This window comes from Euphorbia lathyris, chromosome 4 (assembly GCF_963576675.1).
Source record: "Euphorbia lathyris chromosome 4, ddEupLath1.1, whole genome shotgun sequence".
Taxonomy (NCBI): domain Eukaryota; kingdom Viridiplantae; phylum Streptophyta; class Magnoliopsida; order Malpighiales; family Euphorbiaceae; genus Euphorbia; species Euphorbia lathyris.
This window is the reverse complement of record NC_088913.1, coordinates 73,916,319-73,938,449: the sequence shown is the minus strand read 5'-3', so window position 1 is coordinate 73,938,449 and position 22,131 is coordinate 73,916,319. Positions and strand designations below refer to the sequence as shown.

General features: G+C 37.7%; 3 protein-coding genes across 4 annotated transcripts; all 3 read right to left on the bottom strand.

Annotated features, from left to right (window-relative positions):
• Window positions 1-3,564: 3,564 nt before the first annotated feature.
• LOC136227138 (cucumisin-like) lies at window positions 3,565-7,045 on the bottom strand. Its single transcript, XM_066015834.1, has 10 exons — window positions 6,953-7,045; window positions 6,767-6,855; window positions 6,530-6,621; window positions 6,216-6,459; window positions 5,619-6,129; window positions 5,418-5,521; window positions 4,930-5,145; window positions 4,723-4,834; window positions 4,429-4,642; window positions 3,565-4,100 (listed from the first exon to the last, which is right to left on the bottom strand). The coding sequence occupies exons 1-10, from the start codon at window positions 7,043-7,045 to the stop codon at window positions 3,565-3,567; spliced, it is 2,211 nt and encodes a 736-aa protein (XP_065871906.1).
• Window positions 7,046-9,378: 2,333 nt separating this feature from the next.
• On the bottom strand, window positions 9,379-16,437 carry LOC136226883 (cucumisin-like). 2 transcript variants are annotated; one of them, XM_066015556.1, is made up of 9 exons: window positions 15,633-16,437; window positions 12,922-13,010; window positions 12,560-12,651; window positions 12,239-12,482; window positions 11,619-12,129; window positions 11,313-11,416; window positions 11,012-11,227; window positions 10,300-10,411; window positions 9,379-10,227 (listed from the first exon to the last, which is right to left on the bottom strand). In XM_066015556.1, the coding sequence occupies exons 2-9, from the start codon at window positions 12,993-12,995 to the stop codon at window positions 9,487-9,489; spliced, it is 2,094 nt and encodes a 697-aa protein (XP_065871628.1). In that variant the 5' UTR covers window positions 12,996-13,010; window positions 15,633-16,437; the 3' UTR covers window positions 9,379-9,486. The 2 variants fall into 2 exon arrangements, with proteins under 2 accessions (XP_065871628.1, XP_065871626.1); XM_066015554.1 differs by lacking the exon at window positions 15,633-16,437 and having other exon boundaries at window positions 12,922-13,016.
• Window positions 16,438-16,725: 288 nt separating this feature from the next.
• Window positions 16,726-20,634, bottom strand: LOC136227243 (cucumisin-like). The gene is made up of 8 exons (XM_066015909.1): window positions 20,238-20,634; window positions 18,904-19,147; window positions 18,313-18,823; window positions 18,129-18,232; window positions 17,816-18,034; window positions 17,597-17,708; window positions 17,325-17,526; window positions 16,726-17,252 (listed from the first exon to the last, which is right to left on the bottom strand). The coding sequence occupies exons 1-8, from the start codon at window positions 20,341-20,343 to the stop codon at window positions 16,726-16,728; spliced, it is 2,025 nt and encodes a 674-aa protein (XP_065871981.1). The 5' UTR covers window positions 20,344-20,634.
• Window positions 20,635-22,131: the final 1,497 nt, after the last annotated feature.

The following is a 22,131-nucleotide window of genomic DNA, read 5'->3' as shown; positions in this document are numbered from 1 at the left end:
GTTGGATTGGGATCATGGGTTCTTAGTGGGATTAGGATCATGGGTTCCTAGTGGGATTAGGTTAGATTGGGTATTATAAATACCCCATTATGTAAACCTAATCATTGTAGTCTGATTTTCGCCTCCTAATAATACTATTCTCCTTCTGCCCATGGACTAGCCAACACAACGTTGGTGAACCACGTAAATCTTTGTTTTTCGATTGTTTATTATTTAATCTTTCATTAATTCCGCACAACATCACATATGTCACGAAACCCCTTCGACTTGTTGCAATCACTACAAGGACAAAGAGTTGTATGTGATTTATTCTTCAATTGGTGTTTAAGGGCAACTTTACTGAACTCCTTAACCCCTTCTAGATATCTTGAATTTGTTCTAAGGCCATATCTCCAACTTCGTTCCATTTTCAACCACTAAAGACCATGCAAAATAAAGTTTTCAAAGAGTTAAAACAATGTGCATTTTTATGATCTACTTGTGAAATCATATTTCATGGATCAATATAATAGCCAAATGATGAATTGTGGTTTTCCATCATTTCCCTACCATATCAGTAAACATAATATTGTTAAATACCATATCAACTATCAAATACCATATACTAAGAGAAGAACATCAATAATTTCAAAATCCTATGTGAGGCATTTAATCAAACAAGTGATATACAATCGTTATTATATCACGCAGACTTAACACAATAAAGTAAATTCACATGACACTAATGCCAAAAAATTAGTTGAGAAGAATAATAATAATATTGCACCTAGAGAAGATGAAGCTAGAGAAGACGAAGACGCGGACGAGGACATGCTAAAGAAGACAAGGACAAGCTGGAGAAGACGAAGATGCAGACGAAGATGAAGCGTTCATGGCGAGTTGGAGAAGACAAAGACTAAGGAGAGCTGGAGAAGATAAAGACCTAGATGAAGACAAAGTGAGAGGACGAGCTGGAGAAGACGAAGTGAGAAGTGAAAAGATATAGGGTTTTAAGAGTGAATGTAATCGAATAAAGATACCTTTTTACTCCCGCACGACGTGTCTCGTTACCACACGTCGTGTGATAGTCAATAGCGACACGCGTGACAAACGAGCGTCGCTATTGACTTGATTCCTCTCAATATTTTTGTTTCTTTTTAGCTATTTTACGCGCCGTGAGGAAACTAGACACGCCATGTGGAGCTTTTATGTCAATAGCAATGCTCATTGGTCATGCACGTCGCAATTAACTTGATTCCTGTCAACATTTCTGTTTCTTTTTCGGTATTTGACACAACGTCTAGGAACGAGACACACAGTGTAGAGATTTTAAAGTCAATAACGACGCATGATTCTTACAGGCATCGCTATCGATGAAGTAATTTGGAATTAACAATTATGTAAGGGTCAATAGCGACATACGAGATTTATAGGTGTCGCTATTTACTAATCCATAGCGACACATTATCCATGTTCGTGGCTATTGAAAAATTCATTTAAATTCGTTAAAACTATAGGTTCAATGGCGACACATGTTAATAAGGAGCATCACTATTGACCAATCAATAGCAACGCATGGTACATATGAGCGTTGCTTTAGACAGTTTCAATACAAGGACTGTCGCAATTGTAGTCATTAACTGCGTTAAAAGAAGCATTGCTAATGAGCAGTTTTCCACTAGTTCTCATTTATTGATGAATACACATAGTGAGATAGATCTGTGTTGTGCATGCTTCAAGCCAAATGGACATTTGCATGAGTGGCTGTGTTAGATATTATAATAAAACTATTCTTGGACCTTAACTATCAGCTTGAGCTTTTAGTTCAAACGGTTCCATGACACGTCCTTGTAGATGTGGAACTTAATAAACCATCAAATTTAGCTATTGCTATGAATTTAGCTATGACGTTTGAGTAAAAATAAAATAAAACATTATGGGAATCGATATAGAAAAGAGAAAACTTGTGACGTGGCAGCCAAGGCTTCACTCCTCTTATATCCCAAAATTGCCACCTTAACTAACATTAACCGAGGTAATAGTATAAAAACCGACAACAAAACAACAAAGTGCTAGAGCATCTCAGTTCGAGTCCGAGTGGCGGCCTAACATCCTATGATTTTTAAAGGATACAATAAATCCATTACTTGACTTCCTAATGACACCAAGCCTTTATTGCAGCTCGCGCTACTGAATCCGCTGCTTTATTTTCAGTACCAACAATTAAGAATTGTTTTCTTCACCATCCTAAGTTAATTAACCAACAGACAAGAGTTGAGTTGGATGATAAAACAACTCGAGGTGAGTAGTCGTATTGCATGAATCATCGGTCTAAAAAGCATTTTTGGCTACAACAACAAACAACAACAAAGCCTTAGTCCCGAAATGATTCGGGGTCGGCTAACATGAACCATCATATAAAACCGTGAAATCAAGTCGTGTCAGCGACATAAATTCGCTCCCTCCACTCCGTCCTATCCACTACCATATTTTCCTCAATACCCAGTAAACTCATATCACTCTCGATCACCCTCCTCCAAGTTTGCTTAGGTCTTCCCCTACCCCTCACCACTACATCCCTTTGCCACTCTTTGGTTCTCCTAACCGGCGCATCAAGCGCTCTCCGTCTCACATGGCCAAACCATCTTAGTCGATTTTCTCTCATTTTATTCTCAATAGATGTGACCCCTACTTTTTTCCTAATTATTTCATTACTCATCCGATCTTTTCTCGTATGACCACACATCCATCTCAACATACGCATCTCCGCCACCGACATCTTATGGATGTGGCAGTGTTTCACTGCCCAACACTCCGTACCATATAACAATGCTGGTCTAATTGCCGTCCGGTAGAATTTTCCCTTCAATCTATTAGGCATGCCGGGGTCACAGAGGAAACCCGTAGCACTCTTCCACTTCGACCAACCAGCTTTAATCCTATGAGCAACATCTCCATCTACTTCTCCATCCGCTTGGATAATAGATCCTAAATACCGGAAGCAATCCGAGGCCTGAACAACTCTCCCATTCTAGAGTTTGTCTCCATAGTTCCAACTTCCTCTTCACTCCTTCTTTCGTCTCATCAACCAACACAATATCATCTGCAAACAGCATGTACCATGGTATACCATCTTGAAGTGAACTTGTTAGTTCATCCATAACGATGGCAAAAAGAAATGGGCTTAGTGCGGAACCTTGATGCACTCCAATCGTAATAGAAAACTCTTCAGTCTTCCCAACACTAGTACGTACACTCGTGCATGAGGTCGGCGATTCTACACCCGAGTGACATCCTACTTTTGAAGCTCTTTCTTGAAGCAGAGGGTGATATTATAGATCCAATTATTAGTTCTGAATTAGGTGATTTTACAGATTTTATTACTTCCTAATTATGTTTCATATTTATTTCTATATTAGTTTTATTCCAATTAGAAGAGTATAGTTTAATTCCTAAATTATATAATTCATATAACTGAATAGAATCTCGACTGAATGCAAGTAATTTTGAATTATTTCATAGAAATCATCACAAGAGAACACATCATTTATTTTGGTTCAATCCGAAGAAAAATGGCTTCGAAAATTATGATTCAGGATCATAAATAAATCCCACGACCGGACTTCTAACTTGATGCACACCATCATCCCAAATCAAAACACCAGACAAGATTGGATATTCATCACTTGCAATAACTTCAACAGTAACTGTGAAAAACTGTGTTTGGCCAGGAAATTGGAATGAAATAACATCTGGTTCAACTATGATTTTAAGTGTTGGCGGGGAATGTATGACTGCCTTGTAAGTAGATGCTAGTGTACCAACATTCGTCACAGTTCTATGAAACTCGGTTATAGTTTGTCCAGGCACCACAGAGACAGCGAAAGAAGGGTAGTTCAGATCCCAAACTGTTCCATTTATTTGTTCAGAACATGCACTACTGTCTCCAGTAACAAGCTGAAGTTGCGTACTATTGTACCCTTGTCCGCATAAAAATTTAACATAATCAAGCTCTTCAGCATCATATACTAAACCAGGGTCCGTCGCCTTTGTAGGATTTATATGCCCTGATCCATATGCAAATTCCGCATCGGTGTTCCGGGAAGAACTCATGGGATAGGCTGCAAGGGAGAACATCAAAAAAACCATGCATTATGAACAAAACAATGGTTTGATTGATGATTCATTCGTTATAGATCAATCTAGTAGGAGATCTTAAAAAAATTCAGGCGTCAATGGATGAAAATACATGAAAAGTTTCATACTTTTTTAGGGACTAAGCATTAGCGATGCTATTTATGCCCCAGATTTCGTCGCGAATATCGAATTCATTCAAATTTTGAAGAGATTGTAATTACCGATGGAAATTTCCGTTTGTAATTATATTTTTCTATATTTCTCGGACCCTCTGTGACCTCTTGTTAATCTTTCCCTGGATTAAGGGATTACCTGTAGTCATAAGAGCGGATTTGATGGCAGCAGGAGACCAAGTTGGATGAAATGACTTGACATAAGCAGCTGCCGCGGATGCATGAGGACAAGACATGGATGTGCCTGAGATTATGTTGTATGGAACTACTCTAGTATCCCCTTCTGATCCTGTGACAGTAGTAGCTTGAGACCATGCTGCTAATATGTCCACTCCAGGAGCTGTCAGGTCAGGCTGAAGTTCAAGAGGAAGTAAAAGTTCATTAGCATATAGTATTGTGGCATGTAGAAATTCCTTTATAGTAAGTTAATTACCTTGAGAATATCTTTTGTTATTGGACTAGGTCCTCTTGAAGAAAAGGAAACTACAGACGGGGCGAATTCATCGATATCTTCGAAACTCTTGAATATTGTTGCAGTTGGTTCACTAGTGAAATGTTATAAAGGATATACTGAAATTAGTACTATAGTTTACCTCTTCTATTTCTGTTACCAATACACTGAAATGTTACAAAGAATTACCTGGTAGAGTTTAAATACTTCATCACATTAGTTATATTAGTAGAGCTTATAAGTGAAGTTGGTAAAGCAAAAGTGAAGGCTACATCAGTGTAAAATCCGGTTGATACTATGCCAAATGCACCAATGGAATGCGCATCTTCATCATCGAACCCATCAGCACAAAGAACAATTTTCCCTTCAACCAAAGTCTTGTTCAATGATTCTAGGCTGCAAAAACTGCATTTCAAAAATTACCATCAGTTGTGGTTCCAGCCCAATTTCTTGTTATCTTAAAGGACGGCGATAGGGGAAGAAATAAACTGAATCACATATGGGACATGGAGAGAAGTGAGTGGATGATATTAGTAAAGTGCGTTTCTAATACATGTTGAACCATTTTAAAGTTGCGAGCATTAAAGAATGAAACTTGGACCAAAGTGGAGAATATCTATATGGTATTAAGCCAGACTATTGCAAGTTTGGTGCATTGTATGTATTATTTCCTTTACCTGGAACCTGAACCAGTGTTTCCTCCTGATGCATTCATAGCATTACCAGCATAGATGATGGGATACGTAGTATTTTGTGGCGAGAAAGTATTAATAGAAATTCCCTGAAAATAGAGGAAACTTGGTACATAATCATGTTCTCCAATATAATAATTAAACAAAACTTTTGATTGATCAATAGAATGAAACATGAATCCTCACCTCATAGATGGCTCCATTACCTAATTTCACTTGGGTCACAAACTTTCTGTCTATAGTGCTAGCAGCCACAGAAAGAGACCAGGGTGAACAATTTGAGACCGACTCAGGAGCAGGACCTTCGTTACCAGCAGAGTTAGATGTGAGTATACCATTCTTCATTGAATGGAAAGCTCCAATTGCTATGGAATCCTCGAAATAGTCCATCGGCCATCCCCCGACAGAAAGAGAGATTATATCAACTCCATCAGCAATAGCATCATCAAATGCTGCAAGAATGTCTGCATCTGAACATCCATCAGACCAACATATCTTGTAAACAGCAATTCGAGCTGAAGGAACGCCTCCTCGAGCTGTCCCCGAGGCAAGGCCTAGTAGGCTTGCTTGGCTAACTACGTCGCCTGCTACTGTTGATGCAGTATGAGTTCCATGTCCTTCTGAATCTCTGGGTGAATCAAATTCATCAGGGCCTACTTCCCCATCACTATGGTAGTATCGAGCTCCAATTACCTTGCTACAAGTTCATATAACAACTATTAGCCCCCTTTAGTGATTTGGATTCATATGTAATTGAGATTAGATTAGTATATATAGATTTACTTATTGCAAGTGAAGTTTGAGCTTCCTTGGCAATCGCCCTTCCATTTGGATGGAGGAGGACCAAATCCTTCATCATTAAAGCTTTGAGATTCAGGCCAAACTCCAGTGTCAAGCATTCCAACAATGATGTTGCTTTCATTTGCTGATCTTGTGGAATTCACTGGGAAGTTCATGAAATTCCAGGACCTTGTAGTATGGAGTTTTTTCTTTTGATTTGGGAACACAGACACTACACCTTCCATTTCTACAAAAATAATAATAAATCAGAACAACAACTCTCCATATTCTTTCAATTTTTTTTATCAAGATACTACCAGCAATTTTCTGCTTCTCTTCTTGTGTCAACCTTGCTGCAAAACCATTGAAGCTCCTATGGTAGCTGTGAAGTAGATATTCTGATGCACCACTGGTAAAATTCAATAAAATTTACCAAGTTAGCTGATTTAAAAACTTTAACAACTTAAAACTTCACATGCTAGGGAAGATTAACTCTTAATTTAAAGTGTAAAACACAAGATATATCTAATTTGAAATTTGAAGCACCAACCAACCTGCCAATTATCTGTTTTAACATACTAGCATGTAGCATTGTTGCACTAACTGCCCCCTTTGGACGTTCTCCCATGTACACAATGTACACCTGCATTCATAATGTGAAGAACATTTGTTAATTAATTCACTGAAACAGCATTAATTTAACTAATTAAGAAGAGATTAGAGAGAGGAAATGAAAATGCCTTTCGTTCTCCATCAGAAGTTCCAATAACAGTACTGTTGATGAGGTTTACAAGGAGAAGACAAGCAAGTAAAACAGTATTTAGACTTGCCATATGATCTGAATGTTAATTAATGTAAGTGTAAAACATAGATGTTTATTGTTGCAAATATGAAAGTAAACCATAGGGTTTTATAGTAGGAGAAATACATAAAAGTCAACTCATTTATGGTACATTGGGTCATCAGACATGCAATCTTGAGTAGTCCGTCAACAAGGAGATCATTACAGGTAAGCCATTGTAAATTTTCTGACATTGTAAAACACATAACATATTGCTTAAAAAGTCAATTTAGCTGTTCAGCTTTCAATCGGATCAATCTGTTTAAAGAAAATCTTTAGATATGAATTTAATTTATAATTTTAAATTTTTGCTCTATTATTCTAAAAATGTGTCATTTATGATTTCTGTGGCACTTGCATAAATTTGTAATGCTAACAAATATAAAATAGTTATGATTATCATGAATATAGTTATTAAATAAGATATACACGTGGCTTCATCTAAAGCATGCAAGGTCGTGCAGAGCAAGGAGTGATGGCAGAAACAAGAAAAGTTTGGTGGCCACAGCCTCCCGACCCCTGAATCACCCCTATTAGGGATGTCAGTCCTCTATCTCCAGAAGATTGAAGTTGGGGTGTCATATGATTTTTTTTTTTTACATGAACGTATGTGTAAATTGCTTCCCAACATAGCAGTCTTGTATGCACAACTGGCAAAGATGACCTTCCGATCATACTGTGTTAGAATGAGCATTCATCAAGACAAGTGGACAGATAAGATGTCTTCTAAATATATTTCAGAGTAGGACCTTTTTTTTCACATCTAAAATTCAGAAATACACTTTGGACATATTATAAACTGTCTAAATTACATATGCATTAAGGAGTCGACGTCTGTCCTGAAAACAAACTTGGAAACACGCTAAACCGACCACTGAAATTACCTCTAACACCTTATAAAAGCATGTGAGGTCTAGACCTCTCCACGGGTCCGGATACCCGTTCGGCCCGTCCACGCGTGTGTCCCTTGGACCCGGTTTGGACAATAAAAAATTGTTTATAGGCCCAGGCCGGCCCAGACCCGCTAAAGCCCGCCTATTTTTTGGGCAGGCTTGTGAAGCGCCCGGCCCGCCTATTAATATTGATTTATAAATATATATATTTATATGTTAAATATTTATTTTTAAGTATAATATTTGTTTTTTATAATTAATAATTATATATATATATATATATAGGTGGGCTTATATGGGTTGGGCTTGAGATTTCATTTTTAAGTCCGAGCCCGCCTAAATTAATAGTGGGCTGGAATGAACTTGAACTGAGAATTTTTACCTAAAAACCCGATAGGCCCGGTCCAAGCCCGGCTCAGCTCAGCCCATGGACAGGTCTAATGTGATTACAATCAAGGTACATAGTACATAGACATATCTATTGTAATTTATTTTCAATTAGTTAGTGCTAACCTTCTTAAACTCTCTAATTTAAGCATGGGATTGGTATCACTAGCTACCAGACCCACCTTGATCCTTTTCATATGTTACCTCAAGCCTAAAAATGATTACAGCAATCATCTGAGCACTATCACCCATATCAGTCATTTAAAATTGGTGCAATCGAGGGTGGACTAAAAGAAATATACATTCATGGCTCATCTAATAATACAATGAATCCATCGTGGAAGGGTGCAGTGGGATCTGGTTCCGTATCATATTAGATGGGGCATGGAAGAGAATTTGAATCCTTTTCCGATTATTTTCGGCCACGGAAGTGTTCGGTTATACCGAAGTCTGAAGTACATAAATGCACCGGGAGATATCGTGATGAGTTGGAGTCTCCGCTAGGCAAGAGTAAGGAACACAAAAGCTTTACATGATTTAGATCTCGAGAAAAACATTAGCAGGGATGAAAGATACTTATACTAAGATTTTCCAAAGATCGAAAGATAACTCATTAGGAGTTTAATAAGTTGAAAGTAAAGGTTAACAGTTCAATCAACTAAAATCATAATGATTGGGGCTTTTAGATCCTTTTTGCCTTTTGATATAGTGACTAATAATATAAAATAATTCAGATGTAACCTAAATCTGTTCTACATAATACTCCATCCGTTTCATATTACATGTCTTTCTAGAGATTTTTTCTTTACATGTCATATTATATGATCAATACACATTAAGTCACTTTTTGTGTGCTACAAAATGTGGGTTTATAGAGATTAATTAAAATAATTAACTTATTATATAATAAATAAATAGTGGAACCAATAAATATGCGGCAACAAAGTTTTTTTTTTCTAATATCCTTAATTTCTTGTACAACCAAAAAAAGACATCTAATATGAAACAAAAGGAGTAATAATTTTAAACCTTGGCAACCAAAAAGATCAAACATTAGGCATTTTAAGTAACCATATAATTAGAAGATCATATAGGAAAAACATAGTTCTAGTTTCCCATTCAGTTTACAAGAAATTTATGTTTCAAAAATGGATCAAGGATATGTAATATGTGCAACTATAGGACTTCTCACTTGATACTTTCCACCATCCCAAACCAAAGAACCAGAAATCATAGGTTTAATCATGGTAGCTTCAACAGTCACAACAAATGATTTCTTCTCCCCAATGGACTCGAACGAAAGAACATCTGGTTGAACTTCAATTTTTAGTCCTTCCGGAGCATTTATAACAGCCTTATAACTTGATTTAGCTGCTCCAACATTAGTTACAGTTCGGTGAAAGATCCGAGTTACCGATTTCTCATACTCTGTAGACACAGCGAAAGAAGGGTAATTCAGATCCCACACAGTTCCCTTTGTTTCTTCAGAACATGTATAATCATCGCCTGTAACAAGTTGTAGCATTTCGTTGCTATATCCTTGCCCGCATAGGAACTTAACATAATCAATCTCTCCAGCATCATAAATCAAACCCGGGTCAGCTGCCTTTGCAGGATTTATATGGCCTGATCCATAACCAAACTCTGCATCAGGATTCGTGTCGGAACTCATTGGATAAGCTGTTGTCATTAGAGCAGATTTTATAGCATCAGGAGACCAAGTCGGGTGAAATGACTTCACGAAGGCTGCTGCACCAGATGCGTGCGGGCAAGCCATGGATGTGCCGGAGATTATGTTGTAAGGAACGATTCTGTTATCTGTTTTGGATCGTGTTAGATTAGAAGCTTCTGTCCATGCTGCTAAAATGTTCATTCCAGGAGCTGTCAGGTCAGGCTACGTAGAACAGGAAAGAAATGTCAAACAACATCAAGAAAATTTGGAGAGTAATAGTTCCTGTAATTTTACCTTGATGATGTCCCTTGTTACCGGATTAGGTCCTCTTGAAGAAAAGGTAGCCACAGTTGGGGCTAGTTCGTTATCATATTCGATTGTCTTAAATATTGTTGCGGTTGGTTCACTGGAAGGACATAAAAGAAAAATGCAAATGAGGAATTCTACAGTGGTTCGGATCCAATAGACTAGATGAATATAAACTCATCACATTTATATATACATGCCAATAATGGACAATATGCTATTATATGACTCCTCCGGTGGCAGAGTCGAAGCTGATGGAGGAGCAAAACTGCAGATTGAGATTAAAGTTTTTGTTTAGCTAGTGCAAACCAAAATGGCGTCGTTTTGATCTACTGCTTATACCCTATTCTGCTGTGGCCTCGGCAAGAAAAAAAAGGATGCTCAGCCCATAAAGGGTTGGGTATCTCGTTCTTCATCTGCTGGAGGTGTACCCGTAACAAGCAAAGTTGCAGGGTTGAACCAGGAAGTGACCACCTCTGTAAGGGGTGATTCCCGTCGGCTGGGGGTGCAACAACATCCCATGCCCCACCTCCGCCTATGGCCCCCTCTCTTAGAGGTGATCCCCCGCGGCCGGGGGTGGAACAGCATCCCATTCCCCCTCTGCCTCTGCTTCCGTCTATGGCTCCTCCTTGATGGAATTAAGATCGTATGGCCTTAATAATTATGCAATCAACATTAATTTAAACATAGTTGCAGATACCTTGTAGATTTTAGGTACTCCAAAATATCAGATCCATCACTCATGCTTAACACAGTAGCAGGTAAAGCAAAAGTAAATGCCATATCTTTGAAAACCCCATTTTGCATTATGGAACCAACAGCCCCAGCATCTATCGCCCCATCACTTTCAGGAGCATCACAAAGAACAATTTTTCCTTCCACCAAAGTCTTGTTCAAATAATTTTCTTTGCACAACCTGTACTTTCAACAATTCAATGTCGGCATCAACTTCTTATACACTCATAAATCATCTTTTTACTTTATAAATATTGATGTTTTACCTTGAAGAATACGAATCCTCTCCATTGGTCATGTTCGGTGCATCTCCACCATATATAATAGGATACATAGTTTTCCAGAGATCGAAAGTATTTACGGAGAGTCCCTGCATTGAAGCAATTATAGCTAACTCTTTTTATGCTTGATAATAGGCTAATTATTCTTGGTAAGTACTAGAAAATGCAGATTTGTGACAGACATTTCCATGATATTCCGTAAAATGAATTTTTTCGATATTGTTACCGAATTCATGGATCAGTTTACGTCGAATCAGGTTCTTTTACATTTAATTAGGCCTGCGGGCTCACCTTGTAAATTGCTCCATTACCTAGCTTTACTTTGGTTACAAACTTCCTGTCTATAGTGCTAGCAGCAATAGATAGAACCCAAGGTGCAAAATTTGCTAGTGTTTCAGGTAAAGGACCTCCATTCCCAGCAGCATTTGATGTAAGTATACCGTTTTTCATAGCATGGAAAGCTCCGATAGCCATTGAATCTCCGAAATAGTCCAAAGGCCAGCCTCCAATTGAAAGAGATATTATGTCGACTCCATCAGCAATAGCATCATCGAACGCTGCGAGAATGTCAGCATCTGAACAGCCACCAGACCAACATATTTTGTACACAGAAATTCGAGCTGAAGGAAGGCCTCCTCGAGCTGTCCCTTGAGCAATTCCGAGTAAGCTTGCCTTATTAACAATGCTTCCTCCTGCTGTTGATGCTGTGTGAGTCCCATGTCCTCCAGAATCCCTTGGCGAAGCAAACTGCCCAGGAAGTATTTCTCCTTCACTATGGTAGTATTGAGCTCCAATCACTTTGCTGTATAACAAAGTAAAATTGGGACAAAATCCAAATTACTCTTGCTTATATCTTGTCTTGTCTATGAAATTTAGTCCCCCCAAAAAAAAAGTAAGAATTGATCATATACTTGTTGCAAGTGAAGTTGGAGTTTCCATTACAAGTTCCTTTCCATTTAGTTGGAGGAGGACCATATCCTTTGTCATTGAAACTTTCAGATTCAGGCCAAATTCCTGAGTCAAGCATTCCAATAATGACGTCACTTCCATAAGTTGATCTTGTAAGATTTAGGGGAAAACCCATAAAATCCCAGGATCTTGTTGTAAGGAGTTTCTTCTTTTCACTAGGGAACACAGAAACAACACTTTTCATGCCTGAAAAGAAAAAGAGAAATATGTATCAGAATAACTGAATCAAAAATTGGTTTTCTTCCGTTTGATTAAAATCCCACCTTCCAGTTTCTGCTTCTCTTCTTCAGTCAATCTAGCAACAAAGCCATTGAAGCTCCTGTGATAGCTCCGGATCAAGAGATTTGCTGAACCACTGGTTAATACAATCCACAAGGAGATTCAGCCCCTTATATATCAAACTTGACATTTGCTCTATCAATTAGCTCCTTGTAGATGGGAATTATGTTTTTAAATTATCCGAAATGCACATTTTGGCTCGATGTTGCACTGAAACTTTGATTTTAAAAAGTTTAAACATTTTGAAAATTGAAACTCTCATAAGCTTTTATGAAATTTATCCTAGCTGTTGTCATTTCATTGAGAAATTTAACACTCAGCATCCTAGTGCAGGTGAAATGCTAACCTTCCAGCAACTTCTTGTAGAATGTTGGTGTGAAATTCTGTTGCAGAAAATTCACCCTTGGGACGGTCACCCATATATACAACATGTGCCTGCATGAGAAAAAAAAATATACGAGTAAAATATTTAAATAACAGTAACTCATGTAATAATTAGGTTTCCCACCTCACATGGCATTCTCTTCATAAAAATTCATACCAACTTTCAGCACTTAAATTAACAGTTTGATAGACTGGAAATACATGAAAATACTCAAACAAGAGAATGTTTCATGTGACAGAATTAATAACAACAAACATTATGAAAGTAAAATTCATTTATACAATTAAAGGGGAAAAAATATGAGATGTAATTTCATGCCTTTCTATCTCCATCAGGTGTGCAATGACAGCTATGAAAAATACTGGTTAAGAGAAGCCACAGAAAAGGCCACTTGGGGCTTGCCATACGAGCAATCAGTGCAGTGTAGAGCAAATTATAGAGGACTGAATGAGTGTGAATTTTCAGGACCAAAATGTAATGGATTTTATAGGAATAAAATTAATTTTGTGCTTATTCCATTGGTAAGCTCGTCCCCAAGGAAAATCCTTATTCTGCAGCCGGCCATAAATGCCATCAAAGTACTGCCATCACTAAGTTTTCTACCCTGGCCTCCTTCGAACAGCATATTATTGTATTCTTCTTTCTCAACCAAATACGAATAAATGAGCCAAATCATATTCTTTTTGAAGGTTCTACTCTCGACACAACCTATAAACAAAAAAAAAAAGGTTACATATTTTTTTTTGGTTATAAAAGCTAAAAAGTGTAGGGGTTGAGCGGTATCTCTAGCTTAGGACTAAGGACAGCCTTAAGGCTATAAAGAGGTTTATGAGAGGGTTACATATTGCTCCACCTATAGGAATTTCAACAACAGTAGTGGCAATCGAACCCATATGGCGTTGTCAGAAAACTTGCTTCCTTCTGGTCGAGCCCACCCTCATAGGCAAAGGTTACACAAATTACATGGGAATGATTGATGTTAAAAAAATAAAAGGTATACAAGGGATATTTGATTAGTGGTAGGGTCTAATAAAAAGGACGGCCCAGTGGACTATGCATCCGCGCTAAGCGAGGGTCCGAGGAGGGGTCCCACCACAAGGGTGTATTATGGACAAACGTTCACCTGCATATTTTTTTATTTTTTTTTGCAAGAGGCCGCTACTAAGACTCGAACCTTATTTACAAGTCAATTCAAAGTTTAAACTTAAGATGTATAGCATTTAAACATGACATATAATACCATCAATGAAAGGTTACATTTTAATCGTGTCAAATTTCAACAAATTGAAATTTAGGGTCAAACAAAATTTTAGCTAAATACAAAGGCTCAAAATATTGTTCTATTCAAATAAATGTAGTACAGTAGTAGTATTAATTTTTGGAGAAAAGTTCTAAGGCTCCTCAACTTTTCAAATTTTGTTGATTAAGCCAATGAGTTTCAGTTTGATACATTGAGCTATTGATCAATTATGACTGCACAAATTAAGCCCCTGCTGACTAGAAAATGCCAGTTTTGAACATAAACCCAGTTAACATAGCTTTATTTTGTCCTAAAAAGTGATACTATCAAGTACTAGGTCCAAGTAACACGAATGAGAATGAGTATTGTCTCCATTAGGATTGATTGAGTATCGTCTCCATTAGGATTGATTTAAGCTGTTTTTATAGCTTAACCATGTGAGACGTAGAGCGCTTGATGCGCCGGTTAGGAGAACCGAAGAGTGGCAAAGGGATGTAGTGGTGAGGGGTAGGGGAAGACCTAAGCAAACTTGGAGGAGGGTGATCGAGAGTGATATGAGTTTATTGGGAATTGAGGAAAATATGGTAGTGGATAGGACGGAGTGGAGGGAGCGAATCTGTGTCGCTGACACGACTTAATTTTCACGGTTTTATATGATGGTTCATGTTAGCCGACCCCGAATCATTTCGGGACTAAGGCTTTGTTGTTGTTGTTGTTATAGCTTAACCATGTTTGAAAGATTTCCCTATCAACCCTCTTGTTATTTCGGCCATGTAAAAGGGAAGTGAAGGGTAAATTTTGGCAAGTGATTGTTATCCTGAATTTTCAGATTTGATTAGCAAGTTGTTCTATCTTTGTAAATAAAGATTTAAAGTTAAATGCCATTTGGCAAAATTAAAGAGGCATTCTTTGAAAAATCTAGGATAGTATATATAGATAATTTAGTTGTTCTTTAGCAATTTGAATACAATTTCATTCTTTGAGGTACTCAAAACCATATGTAAATTGAAGTGGGTAACTTTTGGCCAAGAACACTACATGGAACTTAGGCCTATGTGGGGGAATTGGTGTGCATGATTTTCAATCTTTTTATCACATACCAGTTGATTTGGATGAGCCAATAAGAAGATTAAAATAGGTTTTGGGCAATTCGGTTGAGAATTATGAGTCTTCTGTTCATTGGGAATTTTTATCAAACAGCTAGTGTGCACACAATAAGTGAGTGAGTGAGTTCCAGCCAAACTGAAGCATGAAATTGGCCACTTTGATGAATTCAAATAAGAATTAATCAAAGGATATCAACAAATGACACATACAAATGCACCTACAGAAATTCAACCCAAAATTTCAAGACTTTGAACCCTAGAAAATTGAATTTACAAGCTAGAAATTGAAGCATTTCTTTGTAAATTCAAGTTAAAGAGGAGACTACCTTATTTAGGATGACAAAGGAAGATTGACAAATTGATTTTGGACGAGATTAAGAAATTTCGGAGTTGCAGAATCTGAAATTTGCGTGGAAGAGTGGTTGTTGACGGGGGGACTTATGTGGACGTGGTGACCGGCGTGAATGCTGGCGACAGTGCGGCTGCTGGCGACGCCGGTGATTCAGGCGACATGAGAGCCAGAGATTGTAGAATGCTGAAGGAGAACTGCAAGGCATCTGAGAATCGGGCATTCACAGAAATTGTCAAACCATATACCCGATGAATTGGTGGAGCATTACTTGGCCAAGAGTGGGTTTCAATGCCCTGATCCATTGTAGAATCAGAAATTTGTTGCAGAGGTTGCGACTGATGCACTTTAAGGATGCAAGGGCCGTCAGTCAATAGTTGTGAAAGGTAAAAGAGACAAGAAGCGAAAGGATAAACGCCTGACTTTGACTACGGTCCTATGGAGGACCTGCCCAAGGGATTGCCTGATTATGGGGTAAATTACATACCAGGTGTACAACCATTAGCCTAATTCACATCTTTGGTGTGTAACCTTCATTTTTGCAATTTGATTCGAAGCAATGGCTTAATGGATTTTGGTGCTCACCAATTTGATTCGAAGCAATGGCAGGTCAGTTGCAGATTTACATCCTGATATCAATACTTATTTAGCTTCTATATACTGTTATGTTTCTAAATACTAAAGCTCTGAATGTTGTTCTTTGTGTAAGAAAAGAGATGATGGCATAAATGTTTTATCATCTTATCTGAGATATTCTATCTAGGATTCTTGCAGGAAGTCTTTTTCCGTATGCTTTCCAAAATTGGTCTTTATTTTGATAATGGCACTTTCAATTGTTGTATGTCTATGTAGATTATGAGCAGAATAACTAGTAAAGTAAAGGAACATTTGGATTGCTAATTGAATTGCCCCCTTTTTTCTTTGGCAACTTCACCATTATGTTAAACAGCTTGATATATATAGTCTGTCTTTGAATAATTAAGCCACAATCTTGCACTTTAGTATGAAGAAGCAGAAGTCCATTCAACATAAAACGTTACCAAGAACAATTGTTTATATGTTCATTTAGATCAGAAATTGGTAATATGTGCCACTATAGGACTTCTCACTTTATGGAATCCATTATCCCAAACTAAAGAACCAGAGATCATAGGTTTAATCATGGTAGCTTTAATTGTCACAACAAAAGATTGCTTCTCCCCAACAGATTTGAAGGAAAGAACTGCTGGTTCAACTTGAGTTTGAAGTCCTGCAGGAGCATTTACTATGGCCTTATAAGAAGATCTTGCTGATCCAACATTTGTCACAGTTCGATGAAAGGTTCGGGTTATTGATTCCTTATATTTGGTAGACAGAGCAAAAGAAGGGTAATTCAGATCCCATACAGTTGCATTTGCTCCTCCCGAGCATGTGCTATCATCTCCTGTAATAATCTGTAGCTGTTTATTGCTATATCCATGCCCACATAGAAATTTAACATAATCAATCTCTCCAGCATCATATACTAATCCGGGGTCAGCTGCTTTCGCAGGATTAATATGACCTGACCCGTAACCAAATTCTGCATCCGGGTTGGTATCAGCATTCATGGTGTAAGCTACAAAGAAGATTAAATCCAAAAACTGTTAGTTTGGGATGATGTTAAATGTATGATCAACAAAACCATTACCTGTTGTCATTAGAGCAGACTTGATGGCATCAGGAGACCAAGTTGGGTGAAATGACTTGACATAAGCAGCTGCAGCAGACACGTGCGGGCAAGACATGGATGTGCCAGATATCATAAAGAATGGAATAATATCTGATCCCAATGTAGGAGCAGCTTCTGTCCATGCTGCTAGAATGTTCACCCCGGGAGCTGTCAGATCTGGCTGTTAAAACATGACAAGTTTAGAGTCATCAAAACCCCAGGAGAAAAGAAAACAAGATAAGTTTACTTACTTTGATAATGTCCCTTGTTATTGGATTAGGTCCCCTTGAAGAAAAGCTAGCCACAGATGGGGCTAATTCATCCTTATATTCAGTGCTCTTCAATATTGTTGCAGTTGGCTCACTGAAGATTTACATCAGAAGAACGCAACCCGTTTATGATTATAATTAATAGACTTTTATCTACAATCATAAATAAAACAGATAAAAGAACTGTATAAGTGTAGATACCTATTAGATTCCAAGTACTTCAATATGTCAGCTTGATCACTTATGCTTATTACAGAAGCTGGTAAATCATAAATTTCAGCGATACGGTTGAATCCAAATCTCAATATAGAGCCAACTGCACCAGCATTTTTAGCACCTTCTGTTCTCGCTAACTCATCATCACATATAACAATTTTGCCTTCAACCAAAGTCTTATTCAAACTTCCTGGAGTGCAAAACCTGCATTTCATTGTAGGCATGAACATTTCAGTATCATATGATTTAATTTAATGCCAATGCTATATTTATTTTCTATCTCTAATTTTCCATTTACATTGAAAGTTCCTGATTTTCTCTGTCAGTTGCGTTTGGTGCATCTCCGCCGTAAATGATTGGATACATAGTATTCTCCATGTCGAATGCATTGATGGTGCGGCCCTGCATTGAAAAAGCTGTAAGAATATTGTTGAGTTGAAGTATTATTTCTGTACATTAAATAAATAGGCTTGCAAGCTCACCTCATAAATTGCTCCATTACCTAGCTTCACCTTGCTTATGAAATTTCTATCAATGGTACTAGCAGCAACAGAGAGGGTCCAAGGTGCAAAATTTAGGATTGTTTCAGATGATGGACCTTGATTCCCAGCAGAAGTTGATGTGAGGATACCATTCTTCATGGCATGGAAAGCTCCAATAGCAATAGTATCCTTCAAATAGTTCACAGGCGTGAGACCAACCGAAAGAGAGATTATATCGACTCCATCAGCAATAGCATCATCAAATGCTGCAAGAATGTCAGCATCTGAACAGCCATCAAGCCAACATATCTTGTAAACAGCAATTCGGGCAGAAGGAACACCTCCTCGAGCTGCCCCTGAGGCAATGCCTAGAAAGCTTGCCTTTTCGACAATGCCTCCTGCTGCTATTGATGCAGTGTGAGTCCCATGCCCTCTTGTATCCCTTGGTGATGCAATTTCTCCTGTAAGTAGTTCTCTTTCACTATGATAGTATCGAGCTCCGACCACTTTGCTATTATCAAATTCAAAACAGTCAAAACAATCCTTTTAAATCTACAATTAGAAGTTTGTTTGCAAGGGCTAAAGATTTACTTGTTGCAAGTAAAATTTGAGTTTCCTTGGCAAGTTCCCTTCCATTTGGTTGGAGGTGGACCAAATCCGTCATCATTGAAACTTGCAGATTCAGGCCAAATTCCTGTATCAAACATTCCAATGATGACATCACTTTCATAAGTTGATCTTGTTACAGTCTGGGGGAAACCCATAAAATCCCAGGACCTTGTTGTTTGGAGTTGCTTCTTTCTACTTGCGAACACAGAAACTACACCATCCTTGCCTAAAAAAGTAGAACCAAAACACAATCTCAAATCTCTTACCCTTACATCACATAATTATACTCTTTTTATGGATAGCAATGTTTATGCTAACCTTCTAGTTTCAGCTTCTCCCCTTCAGTCAACTTGGCAACAAATCCATTGAAGCTCCTGTGGTAGCTATGGAGCAAGAAGTCTGATGCACCACTAATAAATGACATCAAGTATCTCCCAGTAAGCTTCTTATGTTCTCAAAATTAGCTTACTCAACATTTTTGTAAAATGCGGATTAAATTACCTTCCAACGACATCTTGTAAAACGTCGGTATGAAAAGTTGTTGCAGAAATATCCCCCTTTGGATGGTTTCCCATGTATACAATATATACCTACATCAGAAGAAAAATCTTAATTATGGAACAGTTAAATCACACAAAGTGATCATATTCATGGAAGTAATCACTACTTTTCTATCACCATCAGGTGTGCTGTGGCAGCTAATAAGATAGCAGTAGAAAAGGATAAGTTGCAACAGAGACCAATTCATGCTTTTTAGAAAGAATACTCCTAATAAGAACCAGATTAGTAAAAGATTAGATGGCTTTTATGGAAGCTAAATATAACCACTTAATCTTAGTTTATTACATATACATGCAGATGCAAGATGCTAATTGGGGAATAAACCCACCAGGACTTTTCATATTTGTCATCAATATTTTGACTATATTCCATTGATACGTCCTGCAGTGGATAATTTATTAGAAAGCCGGCTACTTTTTAGGCTAAAATTAAGTTGGTCTAAAATATTATTAGACTGCTGTCTTTTTCCTTCAGAACAGTCAGGATTCTGCCTCTTGCTTGGGTTTACATAGTGTCTTTACACCAAACATGGATGTACTTCTTTTTTGTTGTTAAAGGGCGGCCCGGTCGCATTACGCGTCCCCGCTGAACGAGGGTCCGGGGACCTTGTTGTTTGGAGTTGCTTCTTTCTACTTGCGAACACAGAAACTACACCATCCTTGCCTAAAAAAGTAGAACCAAAACACAATCTCAAATCTCTTACCCTTACATCACATAATTATACTCTTTTTATGGATAGCAATGTTTATGCTAACCTTCTAGTTTCAGCTTCTCCCCTTCAGTCAACTTGGCAACAAATCCATTGAAGCTCCTGTGGTAGCTATGGAGCAAGAAGTCTGATGCACCACTAATAAATGACATCAAGTATCTCCCAGTAAGCTTCTTATGTTCTCAAAATTAGCTTACTCAACATTTTTGTAAAATGCGGATTAAATTACCTTCCAACGACATCTTGTAAAACGTCGGTATGAAAAGTTGTTGCAGAAATATCCCCCTTTGGATGGTTTCCCATGTATACAATATATACCTACATCAGAAGAAAAATCTTAATTATGGAACAGTTAAATCACACAAAGTGATCATATTCATGGAAGTAATCACTACTTTTCTATCACCATCAGGTGTGCTGTGGCAGCTAATAAGATAGCAGTAGAAAAGGATAAGTTGCAACAGAGACCAATTCATGCTTTTTAGAAAGAATACTCCTAATAAGAACCAGATTAGTAAAAGATTAGATGGCTTTTATGGAAGCTAAATATAACCACTTAATCTTAGTTTATTACATATACATGCAGATGCAAGATGCTAATTGGGGAATAAACCCACCAGGACTTTTCATATTTGTCATCAATATTTTGACTATATTCCATTGATACGTCCTGCAGTGGATAATTTATTAGAAAGCCGGCTACTTTTTAGGCTAAAATTAAGTTGGTCTAAAATATTATTAGACTGCTGTCTTTTTCCTTCAGAACAGTCAGGATTCTGCCTCTTGCTTGGGTTTACATAGTGTCTTTACACCAAACATGGATGTACTTCTTTTTTGTTGTTAAAGGGCGGCCCGGTCGCATTACGCGTCCCCGCTGAACGAGGGTCCGGGGAGGGGTCCCACCACAAGGGTGTATTGGGGGCAAGCCTTCCCTTGCCAATTTAATTGGCAAGAGGCCGCTCCTAAGACTCGAACCCGTGACCTCTGGTCACACGACAACAACGTTTTACCGTTGCGCCAAGGCTCGCCCTCGTACTTCTTTTTTGTTGTTATCCTTAAAAAATTATTCTAAGTTTAATAATCTAGAATAATTATAAGTAATGTTAAGAAAATATTTACATTAAAATTTGGCTAATATAAGTGTACTTATGAGACATATAATTAAGGTTTAATACTTCCATCGTATCCCGAATTTGTCCAATTTTCTCACTTAGTTTCATCTACTTAGTGGTCAATCTATCAACCCCTCAACTCAACAAATGTAACACCGTGTGCCCTTTATATGCCTATATAACATTGATTAGCCCCCTCAACTAATCGTGTGCATCTTATTAGCCTCATTAACTCACTAAATGTAACGCTTCGTGCCCTTTTGGTTTTTATGTCTGTTTCAAACCAGTGAAGGAAGGGTTCACATCACATCATGATGCATAAGGTGTATTAGAATGGATGTAGAAGGTGTTTTAGTAGGTGTATTCAATGTCATGTAACCACAATAGAGGCCAAATCTATGAGAATTTTTTAGCTGAGGGGCTGATAGGTTGAACAATAAGTAGAAGGGGTTAAGTGACAAAATGGAACATGTTCAAGGGGCGATAGAGGTATTAAGCCTGTATTTAATTTATGGGTGGGATAATCATGGAATTTAAGAATCTCTAAGAGCATCTCCAACAGACTCCTTTTTTGGGCTCTTAAGTTAAATTTTGGAGAGTTTGAGTTAAAAATCAACTAAAAAAAATCTCTTAGTCACTCGTCAAATCACTAAGAGTCTTGCTCCACTATCTATTATTATCGAGGAGTTTTTCTTCTTTTGCTATTAGTAAAAATAACAATATATGTATTTTAATATTTTAAATAGCGATGAGTCAATTATTTATATTATTTTTAGAACAACAAGTGTTGGTTTGTTCCCCGCTTAGGTTGCATCATGTGGTACAAAA

Coding starts and splice junctions, on each gene's coding strand:
- LOC136226883 (XM_066015554.1), bottom strand. CDS start 13,016: ATGCAGGCACATGTTGTATATATGGGTGACCGTCCCAAGGGTGAATTT. Junction 11,228..11,312: donor GAGGATTCGTATTCTTCAAG/GTAAAACATCAA, acceptor TTGAAAGTACAG/GTTGTGCAAAGAAAATTATT. Junction 10,412..11,011: donor GAGTACCTAAAATCTACAAG/GTATCTGCAACT, acceptor ATGTCCTTCCAG/TGAACCAACCGCAACAATAT.
- LOC136227243 (XM_066015909.1), bottom strand. CDS start 20,343: ATGTCATTTATTAGTGGTGCATCAGACTTCTTGCTCCATAGCTACCAC. Junction 18,824..18,903: donor TCAAATTTTACTTGCAACAA/GTAAATCTTTAG, acceptor ATTTGATAATAG/CAAAGTGGTCGGAGCTCGAT. Junction 17,527..17,596: donor TAACAAGGGACATTATCAAA/GTAAGTAAACTT, acceptor ATGTTTTAACAG/CCAGATCTGACAGCTCCCGG.
- LOC136227138 (XM_066015834.1), bottom strand. CDS start 7,045: ATGGCAAGTCTAAATACTGTTTTACTTGCTTGTCTTCTCCTTGTAAAC. Junction 4,835..4,929: donor AAGTATTTAAACTCTACCAG/GTAATTCTTTGT, acceptor ACATTTCACTAG/TGAACCAACTGCAACAATAT. Junction 4,643..4,722: donor TAACAAAAGATATTCTCAAG/GTAATTAACTTA, acceptor CTTGAACTTCAG/CCTGACCTGACAGCTCCTGG.